General features: G+C 40.6%; 1 protein-coding gene across 2 annotated transcripts in view; it reads left to right on the top strand.

Annotated features, from left to right (window-relative positions):
- The window catches only part of CTCF (CCCTC-binding factor), a 57,117-nt gene that overhangs the window by 27,928 nt on the left and 16,176 nt on the right, over positions 1-13,013 (top strand). Inside the window, exons 3-5 of one of the 2 annotated variants that reach the window (XM_004371485.2) lie at positions 5,315-6,104; positions 6,455-6,625; positions 11,977-12,110. In XM_004371485.2, the coding sequence (XP_004371542.1) occupies positions 5,324-6,104; positions 6,455-6,625; positions 11,977-12,110 (1,086 nt within the window). In that variant the 5' untranslated portion in view covers positions 5,315-5,323. Of the gene's footprint in view, positions 1-3,396; positions 6,105-6,454; positions 6,626-11,976; positions 12,111-13,013 lie in introns of those variants that run through there. The other variant, XM_023726825.1, reaches the window with a different exon arrangement.

Here is a 13,013-nt window from a genome sequence, read left to right as displayed (position 1 = left end):
GTCCTTCACTATTGCAACTCAAGGCTTGAATTTTTTCTTCAGTTCTTTCAGCTTGAGAAATACCGAGTGTGTTCTTCCCTTTTGGTTTTCTATCTCCAGCTCTTTGCACATGTCATTATAATACTTTTCTTTGTCTTCTCAAGCTACCCTTTGAAATCTTCTGTTCAGTTCTTTTGCTTCATCATTTCTTCTTTTGCTTTAGCTACTCGACTTCAAGAGAAAATTTCAGAGTCTCTTCTGACAGCCATTTTGGTCTTTTTCTTCCTGTCTTTTTAGTGACCTCTTGCTTCATGTATGATGTCCTCGATGTCATTCCACAGCTCGTCTTGTCTTAGGTCATTAGTGTTCAGTGCTTCAAATTCTTGAGATAGTCTCTAAATTTAAGTGGGATATACTCAAAGTCGTACTTTGGCTCTCGTGGACTTATTCTAATTTTCTTCAGTTTCAACTTGAACTTGCATATGAGCAGTTGATGGTCTGTTCCGCAGTCAGCCCCTGGCCTTATTCTGACTGATAATATTGAGCTTTTCCATTGTCTCTTTCCACAGATGTAGTCAATTTGATTACTGTGTATTCCATCTGGCGAGGTCCACGTGTATAGTCGCGGTTTGTGTTGGTGAAAAACGGTATTTGCGATGAAGAAGTCATTGGTCTTGCAAAATTCTATCATGTGATCTCCAGCATCATTTCTATCACCAAGGCCATATTTTCCAGCTACTGATTCTTCTGTTTCCAACTTTCACATTCCAGTCACTAGTAATTATCAATGCATCCTGATTGCATGTTTGATCAATTTCACCCTGCAGAAGCTTGTAAAAATACTCAGTTTCTTCATCTTTGGCCTTAGTAGTTGGTGCATACATTTGAATAATAGTCATATTAGCTGGCCATCCTTTTAGGCATATGGATATTATCCTATCACTGATAGCGTTGTACTTTAGGATAGATCTTGAAATGTTCTTTTTGACTATGAATGCAGCGTCATTCCTCTTCAAGTTGTCATTCCTGGCATAGCAGACCATATGATTGTCCGATTCAGAATGGCCAGTACCAGTCCATTTCAGCTCACTAATGCCTAGGATATCGATGTTTATGCATTCCAGTTCATTTTTGACAATTTCCAGTTTTCCTAGATTCATACTTTGTACATTCCATGCGCCAGTTATTAATGGGTGTTTGCAGCTGTTTCTTCTCATTTTGAGTTGTACCATGTCAGCAAATGAAGGTCCCGAAAGCTTGACTCCATCCACATCGTTAAGGTCAACTCTACTTTGAGGAGGCAGCTCTTCCCCCAGTTATCTTTTGACTGCCTTCCAACCTGGGGGGCTCATCTTCTGGCACTATATCAGACAGTGTTCCGCTGCTATTCATAAGGTTTTCACTGGCTAATTCTTTTCAGAAATAGACTGCTGGGTCCTTCTTCCTAGTCTGTCTTAATGTGGAAGCTCAGCTGAAACCTGTCCACTATGGATGACCCTGCTGGTATCTGAATACCGGTGGCATAGCTTCCAGCATCACAGCAACACGCAAGCCCCCACAGTACAAGAAACTGACAGACACGTGAGGGTCACCTTCTACAATAATATTTTATTATTGTATTTGTCCCCACTGTAATGGAACAGCTAGTAAGAAGACTTTGCATTGAATGTTCTAGTATTTTTATCTTGTTTTTGGGAACAAGGGACTAATGAAAATAGGTAATGACAGAACAGATCAGACTGGCAACCCAGCAACTTAGGATGTTTCCCACCAGCCTTGGTTTTGTCCCATGCAGATGGCTAGGTTTGCTGAGTCTCTCAAAAAAAAATATAGGTTGCTTCAAGCCTGGCTTCTGTCCTCCAGGACTTTCATAGTCCAGCTGGACAAATGGATCATTTTGAGAAAAATTTTAAGTGCTAAATTGTGTGGTTATTGTATCAGCAGACATTCAGAAAAGGGTAATGGCTACAGAACCTCAGAAGGCTTTGTTGTGTTAAGGATAAGCTGGATCTGAGAGAAGTAGATAGGACTTGGAATACAAAGCAAGGAGAGGGAGATGACAGTGGGAACAACTATGTCTCGTGAAAAGACAACAGCTTGAGAGTAGCAAGACATAAATCTGAATAGGTTATCATGGGGTCAGATACTGAGGGATCTTGAAGGTCAGAAGAGTATATATGCATCATGCATATACCTCTTGTGCAAAATAGTGACACACTTTGTTGAGGAAATCAAGCCCTATTCTTTATGAAATGAGTAAATCTCAACTTCCCCCTATGTAGAAGGCATAATGGTTTCCCATTGCCAACCATATGAAGTATAGTTTTCTCATTTTGTCATTCAGGACCATCCAGACTGTGGCCACAACCAGCACATCTTTCTGCTATCTCTCAGCTACTCCCTTCTCTGTCCCGAGCTTTAATCCAGCTCTTTTTTTGTTTTGTTTTTCTCATTAAACAGTACACTATACTGTTTTATGATGTTGATTAACAACCCCACGACATGTCAACACTCTCCCTTCTCAACCTTGAGTTCCCTATTACCAGCTTTCCTGCCTTCTTTCCCCTCCTGCCTTCTCGTCCTTGCCCCTGGGCTGATGTGCCCCTTTAGTCTCGTTTTGTTTTATGGGCCTATCTAATCTTTGGCTGAAGGGTGAACCTCCAGGAGTGGCTTTATTACTGAGCTAAAAAGGTGTCCGGGGGCCATACTCTCAGGGTTTCTCCAGTCTCTGTCAGGCTAGTAAGTCTGATCTTTTTTTGTGAGTTATAGTTTTGTTCTACATTTTTCTCAAGGTCTGTCCGAGACCCTCTGTTGTGATCCTGTCAGAGCAGTCAGTGGTAGTAGCCAGGCACCATCTAGTTGTACTACTAGACTTAGTCTGGTGGAGGCTGTGGTAGTTGTGGTCCATTAGTCCTTTGGACTAATCTTTCCCTTGTATGTTTAGTTTTCTTCATTCTCCCTTGCTCTGGAAGGGGTGAGACCAGTGGAGTATCTTAGATGGCCACTCACAGGCTTTTGAGACCCCAGATGCTACTCAACCAAAGTAGAATGTAGAACATTTTCTTTATAATACTTATGCCGAATTGAGCTAGATATTCCCTAAGACTATGGTCCCCACAGCTCTCGGCCCAGCAATTTGGCCCTGCAGGGAGTTTGGATGTATCTATGGAGCTTCCATGACCTTGCCTTGTACAAGTTGTGCTGGCTTCCCTGGTATTGTGTACTGTCTTAGCCTTCACCGAAGTTACCATTTATCTATTGTCTACTTAGTGTTTTTCCACCCCTACCCTTCCCCTCTCTCATAACCATCAAAGATTGTTTATTTTTGTGTGTAAACCTTTTCATGAGTATTTATAGTAGTAGTCTCATACAATAGTTGCCCTTTTGTGATTGACTTATTTCACTCAGCATAATGCCCTCCAGATTAATCCATGTTGTGAGATGCTCCACAGATTCATCATTGTTCTTTATTATTGCGTACTATGTGTGTGTATGTACCGTAGTTTGTTTATCCATTCATCTGTTGATAGGCTAATCCCACTCTTTATCTTTACCATAACCAATTCTCTTATGCGTTTGAGAGAGGATCTGAGAGAGGTGGATAGGACTTGGAGTATTTATTCTACCTAGGGATCCAGTTCCTTCACTACAAACATATACACACACACCCCAGACTCTGCCTTTGAATGTCCTGGCCATGTTTCAGGGTTCCATTCAAATTGCACATCTATGAAATGTTTGTTACCTTTCTCCAAACCCACCTAGTTTTATCTTAAACCATTGTGCCTATCCTGCTCCTTATGTTAGACAGTAACTACCAGAATATGGAACCAGGCCTTGCCCATGTCTCTGTAGGCTTCCTGGCTCTGACTGCTAGCATGAGAAGTGCTAAAGTTGCCTGGACAGAGAATTGGAGAAACATGTCTCTAATGGAAGTAGCAGAAGCCTTGTTTGAGAAGACTAGGCCAAGAATACAAAACACTTTAAACTTTAATTTTGAATTAACCTTGTATATACTTGTGGTTTTTGTTAGATTATTGCTTTGAATTAGATGATTGTTCAGACCCATTTTACTCATAGGTATTTAGTTACTGTCAGTACTTTCACAGGATTTAAGAGCCAGAAACTATTAATTGGCTGGGTTTTTTCTCCCTATTTATATATCCGTTTCAGTTAGCGTTTGTTGAGTACTTACCAACTTGGACTCAGTGCTAGAGAGTAAAAACTGCTTGATAGTCATGGTCCCTGTCCTCAGGGAACTAACTGATGGTTTCACAGGAGAGAGAGATACATCAATGTCAAGTTGATGTCAAGTATGATACAGGAGGTGAGGTTGTGTGGTCTATAAGCCAGAGTCCTTGGAGTCTAGAGTCTGGATCCAGGTTCCAATTCTGGCTCCAAAAAGCAGGGTAAAGGGAAAAAAAAAAAAACAACAACACTATGACAGCATGTTTTCTAAGACAGAGTTTAGCTTATAAAAACAAGGCTCTCTGCCAGTGTATTTATAAATAGGTATAGAAAATGCCTAAGACCTAAACAAGTTTGGTTAATAATTCTTTAATATCACCAAATATCCAGTCAGAGCTGAAATTTCTAATTGTCTCATGTCTTAACTTTTTTAACCATTTGTTGAATTAGGAATCAAAGATCCATATGTTGTGTTTGGTTGCTATGACTCTTAAGTCTATTTTGTCTGTATCAGGATTTCTCGACCTCAGCACTGTTGACATTATGGGCCAGTTAATTCTTTGTTGTAGGGGACTGACCTGTAAATTGCCCCAAGAAGAACCACTGACCTATGTTCACTGACCTGTTTTTTCTCCTAGTGATTTATTTGCAGAAGAAGCTGGGTAGTTTATCCTACAGAGTTTCCCCTCAGTCTGGATTTTGCTGATTTTCATCCCTGTAGCGTAATTTAGGAGCCCTGATGGCACAGTGGTTAAGAGCTACGGCTACTAGCTGCTCCTTGGAAACCCTATGGGACTGTTTTACTCTGTCCTATAGGGTCGCTATGAGTCAGAATCGACAGCAGAGGGTTTGATTTTTGGTTTTAGTGTAATTTAACATCCTCTGTCACCAATTTTCTGTTAATTGGTAGTTGGAGATAGAGGCTTAATTACTTTCAGATTTTTTTGTTTTATTGGGCAAGACTGTGTCTTCATAGGTGGTGTTTGGTCTTCCATCAGGAGGCACATAATACCTCTTGTATCTTTCTGTAATGCTAACAACCATTGGTGCCTAATTAATTTATCAGGGATCTTTTTATTTTAAAATGTATGTTTTCATTTCGACAAACTGTATTTTAAATAACAATTTGTGTTCTCCCTTAATAAAGGAAGGGGAGATGGAAGGTGAGGCAGTTGAAGCCATTGTGGAGGAGTCCGAAACTTTTATTAAAGGAAAAGAGAGAAAGACTTACCAGAGACGACGGGAAGGTGGCCAGGAGGAGGACGCTTGCCACCTACCCCAGAACCAGACGGAAGGGGGTGAGGTGGTCCAGGATGTCAACAGCGGTGTACAGATGGTAATGATGGAACAGCTGGACCCCACCCTTCTTCAGATGAAGACTGAAGTAATGGAGGGAGCAGTGGCTCCAGAAGCAGAGGCTGCTGTGGACGATACCCAGATCATAACCTTGCAGGTTGTAAATATGGAGGAACAGCCCATAAACATAGGAGAGCTTCAGCTTGTTCAAGTACCTGTTCCCGTAACTGTACCTGTTGCTACCACTTCAGTAGAAGAACTTCAGGGGGCTTATGAGAATGAAGTGTCTAAAGAGGGCCTTGCAGAAAGCGAACCCATGATATGTCACACCTTACCTTTGCCTGAAGGATTTCAGGTGGTGAAAGTGGGGGCCAATGGAGAGGTGGAGACGCTAGAGCAAGGGGAACTTCCGCCTCAGGAAGATCCTAGTTGGCAAAAAGACCCTGACTATCAGCCACCAGCCAAAAAAACAAAGAAAACCAAAAAGAGCAAACTGCGTTACACAGAGGAGGGTAAAGATGTGGATGTATCTGTCTACGATTTTGAGGAAGAGCAGCAGGAGGGTCTGCTGTCGGAGGTTAATGCAGAGAAAGTAGTTGGTAACATGAAGCCTCCAAAGCCAACCAAAATTAAAAAGAAAGGTAAAATTAGTTTCTCCATTATATTCTTAAAAAACTACTTTGGAGTAAAGCACACAGCACAGATGATATGCAGGTTGTTTTATATTAAAAGGATTTTTTTTTTTTAAACATCTTCATGTGGGTACCAGTCTTTTTAACCAGTCTAAAAGTTCTTCAGATTGAGTATTTTCTTAAGGTCTGAAGAGGAAAAAAATAGATTGATTAGTGGCATGACATAGTTATGACTTGATATGATTTAGATTGCATTTAGTTATAAAGACTAACGAAATATATTTGTAGAAATTTAAGATTGGGATTAATCTTAACACTTTGAAACCCTGCACCAAGTAACTGTTTGATTTTGCATATAGGTGTAAAGAAGACATTCCAGTGTGAACTCTGCAGTTACACGTGTCCACGACGGTCAAATTTGGATCGTCATATGAAAAGTCACACTGATGAGAGACCACACAAGTGCCATCTCTGTGGTAGGGCATTCAGAACAGTTACCCTACTGAGGAACCATCTTAACACACACACAGGTGCGTGCTGGGAGCAGGGAGATGAGTGCCGCCCATCTCCCTACAACATAGCAAAGGTTAAAACTTGGGATAAACTCGGGTTTTAAGTCTCATCTCAGCTGGTTCCAGCAGGAAGTTAAAGAAGGAAGATTTTTGTTTTGTTTTATGGTGTTCTTTTTGTAATCTTGATTTTATTTTAAACAGATAGCCTTTTTATAGGCGAACATAAAGAAGATTTAGTGAGAAATAACACATATTTTATGAGGATGATGTTCCAGAAAATGTCTATGATTATTGTTGTTGTTGTTAGGTGCCATCAAATTGGTTCCAGCTCATAGCGACCCTGTGTACAACAGAACGAAACACTACCCTGTCCTGTGCCATCTTTACAGTTGTTGTTATACTTGAGCCCATTGTTGCAGCCACTGTGTCAGTCCATCTCATTGAGGGTCTTCCTCTTTTTCGCTGACCCTCCACTTTACCAAGCATGATGTCCTTCTCCAGGGACTGGTCCCTCCTGATAACATGTCCAGAGTATGTGAGATGAAGTCTCACCATCCTTGCTTCTAATGAGCATTCTGGCTGTACTTCTCCCAAGACAGATTTGTTTGTTCTTCTGATAGTCCATGGTATGTTCAGTATCTTTGTCAGCACCATGTATCAAAGATGTCAATTCTTGTTCAGTCTTCCTTGTTCATTGTCCAGCTTTCACATGTGTATGAGGCAATTAAAAATACCATGGCGTGGATCAGGCTCACCTTAGTCCTTAAAGTGATGTCTTTGCTTTTTAACACTTTAAAAAGATCTTTTGCAGGAGATTTGCCCAATGCAATACGTCATTTGATTTCTTGGCTGCTGCTTTCATGGTTGTTGATGGTGGGTCCAAGTAAAATGAAATCCTTTACAACTTCAGTCTTTTCTCTGTTTATCATGATGTTGCTTATTGGTCTGGTTGTGAGAATTTTTGTTTTCTTTATGTTGAGATGTAATCCATACTGAAGGCTTGGTCTTTGATCTTCATCAGTAAGTGCTTCAAGTTCTCTTTCAGCACGCAAGGTTGTGTCATCTGCATATCGCAGATTGTTAATGAGTCTTCCTCCAATCCTGATGCAGAGTTCTTTATATAGTCCAGCTTCTCAGATTATTTTCTCAGCATATAGATTAAATAAGTATGGTGAAAGGATATAACCCTGGTGCACACCTTTCTTGACATTAAACCACACAATATGATACACACCTTTCTTGACTTTAAACCATGCAGTATCGCCATGTTCTGTTCAAACAACTGCCTCTTGGTCTAAGTACAGGTTCCTCATGAGCACAATTAAGTGTTCTGGAATTCCTGTTCTTTACAGTGTTATCCATAATTTGTTATAATCCACACAGTCAAAAGCCTTTGCATAGTCAGTAAAACACAGGTAAACATCTTTCTGGTATTCTCTGCTTTCAGCCATGATCCATCTGACATCAGCGGTGATATCCCTTGTTCCACGTCCTCTTCTGAATCTTGCTTGAATTTTTGGCAGTTCCTTGTCAATGTACTGCTGCAACCGCTATGATAGTTAACCTGTAATATTTCCTGAAGGCAGTACAGTTATGTTGCTAACATCTTAAACAATGACTAAAAAAAGGCCTCACAAAAGTCCCAACCAACAAACACCAGGCACTGTGAGGAAGAACGTTAGAAGTGAAATCCTACCTTTGTGAAAAGCATGGCATTGTTTCACCTCAGGGAAGATAAGTAATTCACAATCTCAGAATGGAAAGTTTAAGGCATTGCTAACATTCATTCTGGCAATTCAAACGTTTAATCATTTGAGCTTCATACACACTTTAAATGTGCTTTTCAGATAGTCTCATTAGGTTCATGTTGGCTGTGGCCAGGTCTCAGGAGCCCACTGAAGTGGAGGGACTCTGTGCTCTGGAGCTCTCTTATGGCTTTCTTCTCAGCTGTTTGTAGCTTTCAGTTTTGGCACTTGCCTGCAAATGACAGTAAAAACTTCCTTTCTCCTGGTTTTTAATGCAGAGTAGCTTTCCTCTATCCAGGTTCTCTACCTCTTCCTAAGTGATGACTCTGGTTTTGATTTAATGTGCTGGTTGTCTAATGAACATGATCAAATGGATGTTGTCCTTACTATAAGCAGTATGCTGTGCAGCAGTATAGTCTTTTCTAATGTAACTTAGTCACTTTTCAACATTGCCCTGGTTTCTGCTTGATAATATGATTTATTGGTGGTGCGAAGACACTGTGACGGGGGCATATGACGGGCATACAGCTAGCCTGTAGGACTTTCCAAGATGGGAGTGTCTTGATGTAGGGAACTATATGTAGGTCCTCAGCTTTAAAAATAAGAAGTTCCATCTGTCTAGTTACTCAGAGCTGATTGGATGGGACTGATGCATACTAACCAAAGTCTCAAGAGTCAGATGCATATATCAGGGCATCATTTTATAGTGAGAAATATACCTTGTAGATGCAGTTTTATTGCAGTCTCTGGGATGCCCTTGCCTATGTCAAGGTGCCATAGCCTTTGAAAGGTGGCTTGGTGAGCATAGACTTTGAGCAGAGGGACATAGGTGGTCATATTGTGTAACCTGAGGAATATCCCTGCCCCACAGCAGTGTCCATCTCTTTCCTAACTGCTAGGCTTGTGTCTATCAGAGTCAGGGCTGTTTCTCTCTCCTACACAGTACTAGGTTAACACAGGCAATTCTTGTTTTTCAGCTTACCTTGCCCTAACAGAAATGGACGCTGTTTTCCTGCTTTTATTAATTGTTTTACTTAACCTGTCTATCACCAGACTATACATTTTTCGCAGACAAAAACTGTCCTTCACTCCTTCCTCAGTGGTGCTAAAGAGCAAATTGAGTAAGCAAAGGAACTTTCCTTGGAATTTCTTAATTACTGTCATATTCCAATCACACTTCCATCTCCAGGCTTCTCTTCAGTCTCTGGAAGAAACGTTTCTGCGTATGACTGGTCCCAATCATGACATTGTGACTCTTCCTAATGCCTCTCACAGAGAGAAGCCTTCCTTCAGTTTTGCAATTTGGGAGTACCTTACTCTCACTCATTACATATTGCAAGCTCACACTTACAGATAGTCACTAGTTTTTTTGAATCACAGTCTATGAAAACAGCACTGTGTTCTGCTGCCAGCTTTATCTCCTTATTGTTGTCATTGTTACCTGGGCATGATATTTCTAATGCAGTATTTCAGAATATAAAACGTCTGGAGAAGATCCAGATAGGGCCAGTAAAGTAATCAGTTATGTTATATGGCTAATGTGGGAGGATATATTTGAAAACACTAGGATGCTTTCAGTAAAAAAAAAAATGTACAGAGTATATTATTAGCTGTAAAAATGGTGTGGCAGGGGCTCCTGACCTCTAACTTCATGATGGGGAGAGAGAATCACCATCAGCCCAAAGCTGGTTCCTATGAAGTGGAGGTCAGACAAACCTTTTTACCAATTCTTATACCAGCCATCCCTCCCACAGCGCTCTTTTCTGCTTCCCTGCTGGGTTTGATAATTTGTTGCAATGGCCACACAGAACTCACAGACAGTACTCACAATTATGGGGTTTATTAGGGAAGTGTAACAGATTACAATTCAGAATCAGAAATGACTCAGGATACAGTTCTTCGGTCAGGACACTTTCTCGCCGTATCCACAGACAGGCCTCTCCCTGGTTCTTGGGACTGCCTGGCCTTTGCCCTGCTCAGGCAAGTGTTTCAGAGCTCTTTAGTTCCACCAGTAAGTGCCCAGAGACACACCACTTCACTAATCTTTTTCCCAAAGGCACTCAGCTCTCTAGCTCTGTGGGTCAGCAAGCCTAGCTCTGCTGACAAGTGCCCGGAGGCACCCTACTCCACCAGGAAGCCTCCTGCCCAAAGGCGCTCAGCTCTCTCACTCTGTGAGTTGGCACATCCACTGTAACTGCCTTGCTCTGTGGGCCAGGAAGCCCACTGCACTGTTTCACGCTGGTCTTCTGGTTCCACTGCTGCTTTCTCTGCTGCCACTTCTTGCCATCTTGCACCATCTGTGGTGTTACAGCACTCTCTCTCTGACTCCTGGGTCTAGGAGGTTCTCAGCACAGGGACCCCAAGTCCAAAGGATGCACTCTACTCCTGTCTCTCCTTCTTGGTAGTAGTGAGGTCCTCCCTTTCTACCTCAGAGATGGCTCATTTTAAGCCTAGCAAGATGGTAAAACTGACCAGTCCCCTCGTTAGCGTTTCATACACCTTATTTGTATGGTTCCACACCCACAAGGTGTTCCACACCCACAAGGTGTTCCACACCTTATCTGCATTATTAGCAAGTTGTTCAATCCCCTTGTTGGAACATAAGCACCTTATTTGCATAGTCCCACCCAATCATTTGGTGGGAATAAAAGACCATGTCAAGAAAGGGCATATAAAAGTGACCCATCACCCTATATTAGGTCATTAAAATATTATGTTAAATTAGATGAATTGATATTTTATCTAATTAGATAAATTAACATTTGGATCACTGAATATTAAACATGGATGTTTGAAAGTGATTCATAATACTTCAGAATATGGACAGACCGATAGCCCTGTATATGTAGTCAGCTCTATTAATCCTGTAACCTATACTTGATAAAACATCAAGGTGTAAAAGATGTTCTCTATTCTTTGGCAAGGGTTGGAATAGAAGGGTGTTTTCTGTTACCTTTGGTTGTTGTTGTTCTTTTTGAGAATATACACAGCAGAACATACACCAGTTCACCAGTTTCTGTATGTACAATTCACTGACATTGATTACATTTTTCAAGTTGTGAAGCCATTCTCACCCTCCTTTTACAAATTGTTCCTCCCCCCATTAATGTAAACTCACTACCCTTAAGTTTTCTATCTACTCTTTCAAGATGCTGTTGTCAGTTTGATCCCACGTAGGTAGTTCTTAAAAGAGCACAATGCTCAAGGCAGACATTCTTTACAAGTTAAGCTAAACTGTTGTTTGGTTTAAAGAAGACTTCAGGGGATATTTTTCATTTTGTTTCTGTTAACTTTTAATCCATGGTGACCAGGATATTCACAAAATATTTTTTGTAAAATTTATACAGAATACAAGAAGAATTTTGTGTTTAAATTTGAATCTAGATTCAAGTGAGTAATTAAGAGAAACTAAATATTTGGCACATATTTCTAATATTCTGCAGTTACAGTTGTAAAGGTCAGCTGAGCCCTCCCGTAGCTTTTGAAGCCACTCTCAGACTGCTACAAAGTTGGTGGAATGACCAAGGTCCAACCGCTAGCAGCAGTTGTGTGTCACACATTGAACTCTGTGTCATTAACTGTGCCCTTGATCTTGCTCTTCCTCCTGTGCCCACCTTTCTCTAGGTACTCGTCCTCACAAGTGCCCAGACTGTGACATGGCCTTTGTGACCAGTGGAGAATTGGTGCGGCATCGTCGTTACAAACACACCCATGAGAAGCCATTTAAGTGTTCCATGTGCGATTACGCCAGTGTAGAAGTGAGTGTTCAGCTCTTTGTGCTACCTCTCTTAAGTAGACCGTGATTCCAGTATGAGGATATGAACTACCCAAACTGACTTAAGATGGGGTAGAAAATCTTACTAGATTGACACTCCTTGCCCTCCCCTCAAAAGTTGAAATGAGTGTAGAAGATTTACTCTTTAAAAAAAGAACCCCAGTTCCACAGGTCCTACCAAACTTCAGAGAAACAAATATCTACGTGGTTTAAACTCTGCCCAAATCCACTACCTTCGAGTCGATTCCAACTCATAGCAACCCTGTAGGACAGAGTAGAACTGCTCCACAGGGTTTCCAAGGCTGTAATCTTCACCGGAAAAGACTGCTACACTTTTCTCCCACAGAAACTCTGCCCAGAGCATTTAAAAATGGAAGTCTTCTCAACTTTGTTATTTTAGGTTACCTTGTCACCAAAACTGGGTAAGGATGCTACCAAAAAGAAAACTATATTTAATTCTCACAGAGAAATAAAAATTCTGAATAAATTATTATTAACAAACCAAATTTAGTAATACATTAAAAAGTAGGCATTTATTAAGTAGAATATATATAAAATGCAACGATAGTTCAACCTTAGGAAATTGACATATACTACATTGAGAAATGAAAGAAAAACCATACTAATTATATAGGTAACTAAAAATAAAAACTAGAATGTCAATACTCAGTACTATTTAAAATTTTATCAAGAGTAGAAGAAAACTTTAATATGATAAAGATATACCCAAACCAGGTAAAGACACCACAAAAAAAGAAAATTACAGACCAGTATCCTTCATGAACATTAACACAAAAATCCTCAACAAAATTCTAGCCAATAGAATTCAGCAACATATCAAAAAAATAATTCACCATGATCAAGTGGGATTTATACCAGGTATGAA

The sequence above is a fragment of the Trichechus manatus genome, unplaced genomic scaffold, assembly GCF_000243295.1.
Source record: "Trichechus manatus latirostris isolate Lorelei unplaced genomic scaffold, TriManLat1.0 scaffold00014, whole genome shotgun sequence".
NCBI classification, from domain to species: Eukaryota; Metazoa; Chordata; class Mammalia; order Sirenia; family Trichechidae; genus Trichechus; species Trichechus manatus.
This window is presented reverse-complemented; position numbering and strand designations above follow the sequence as displayed.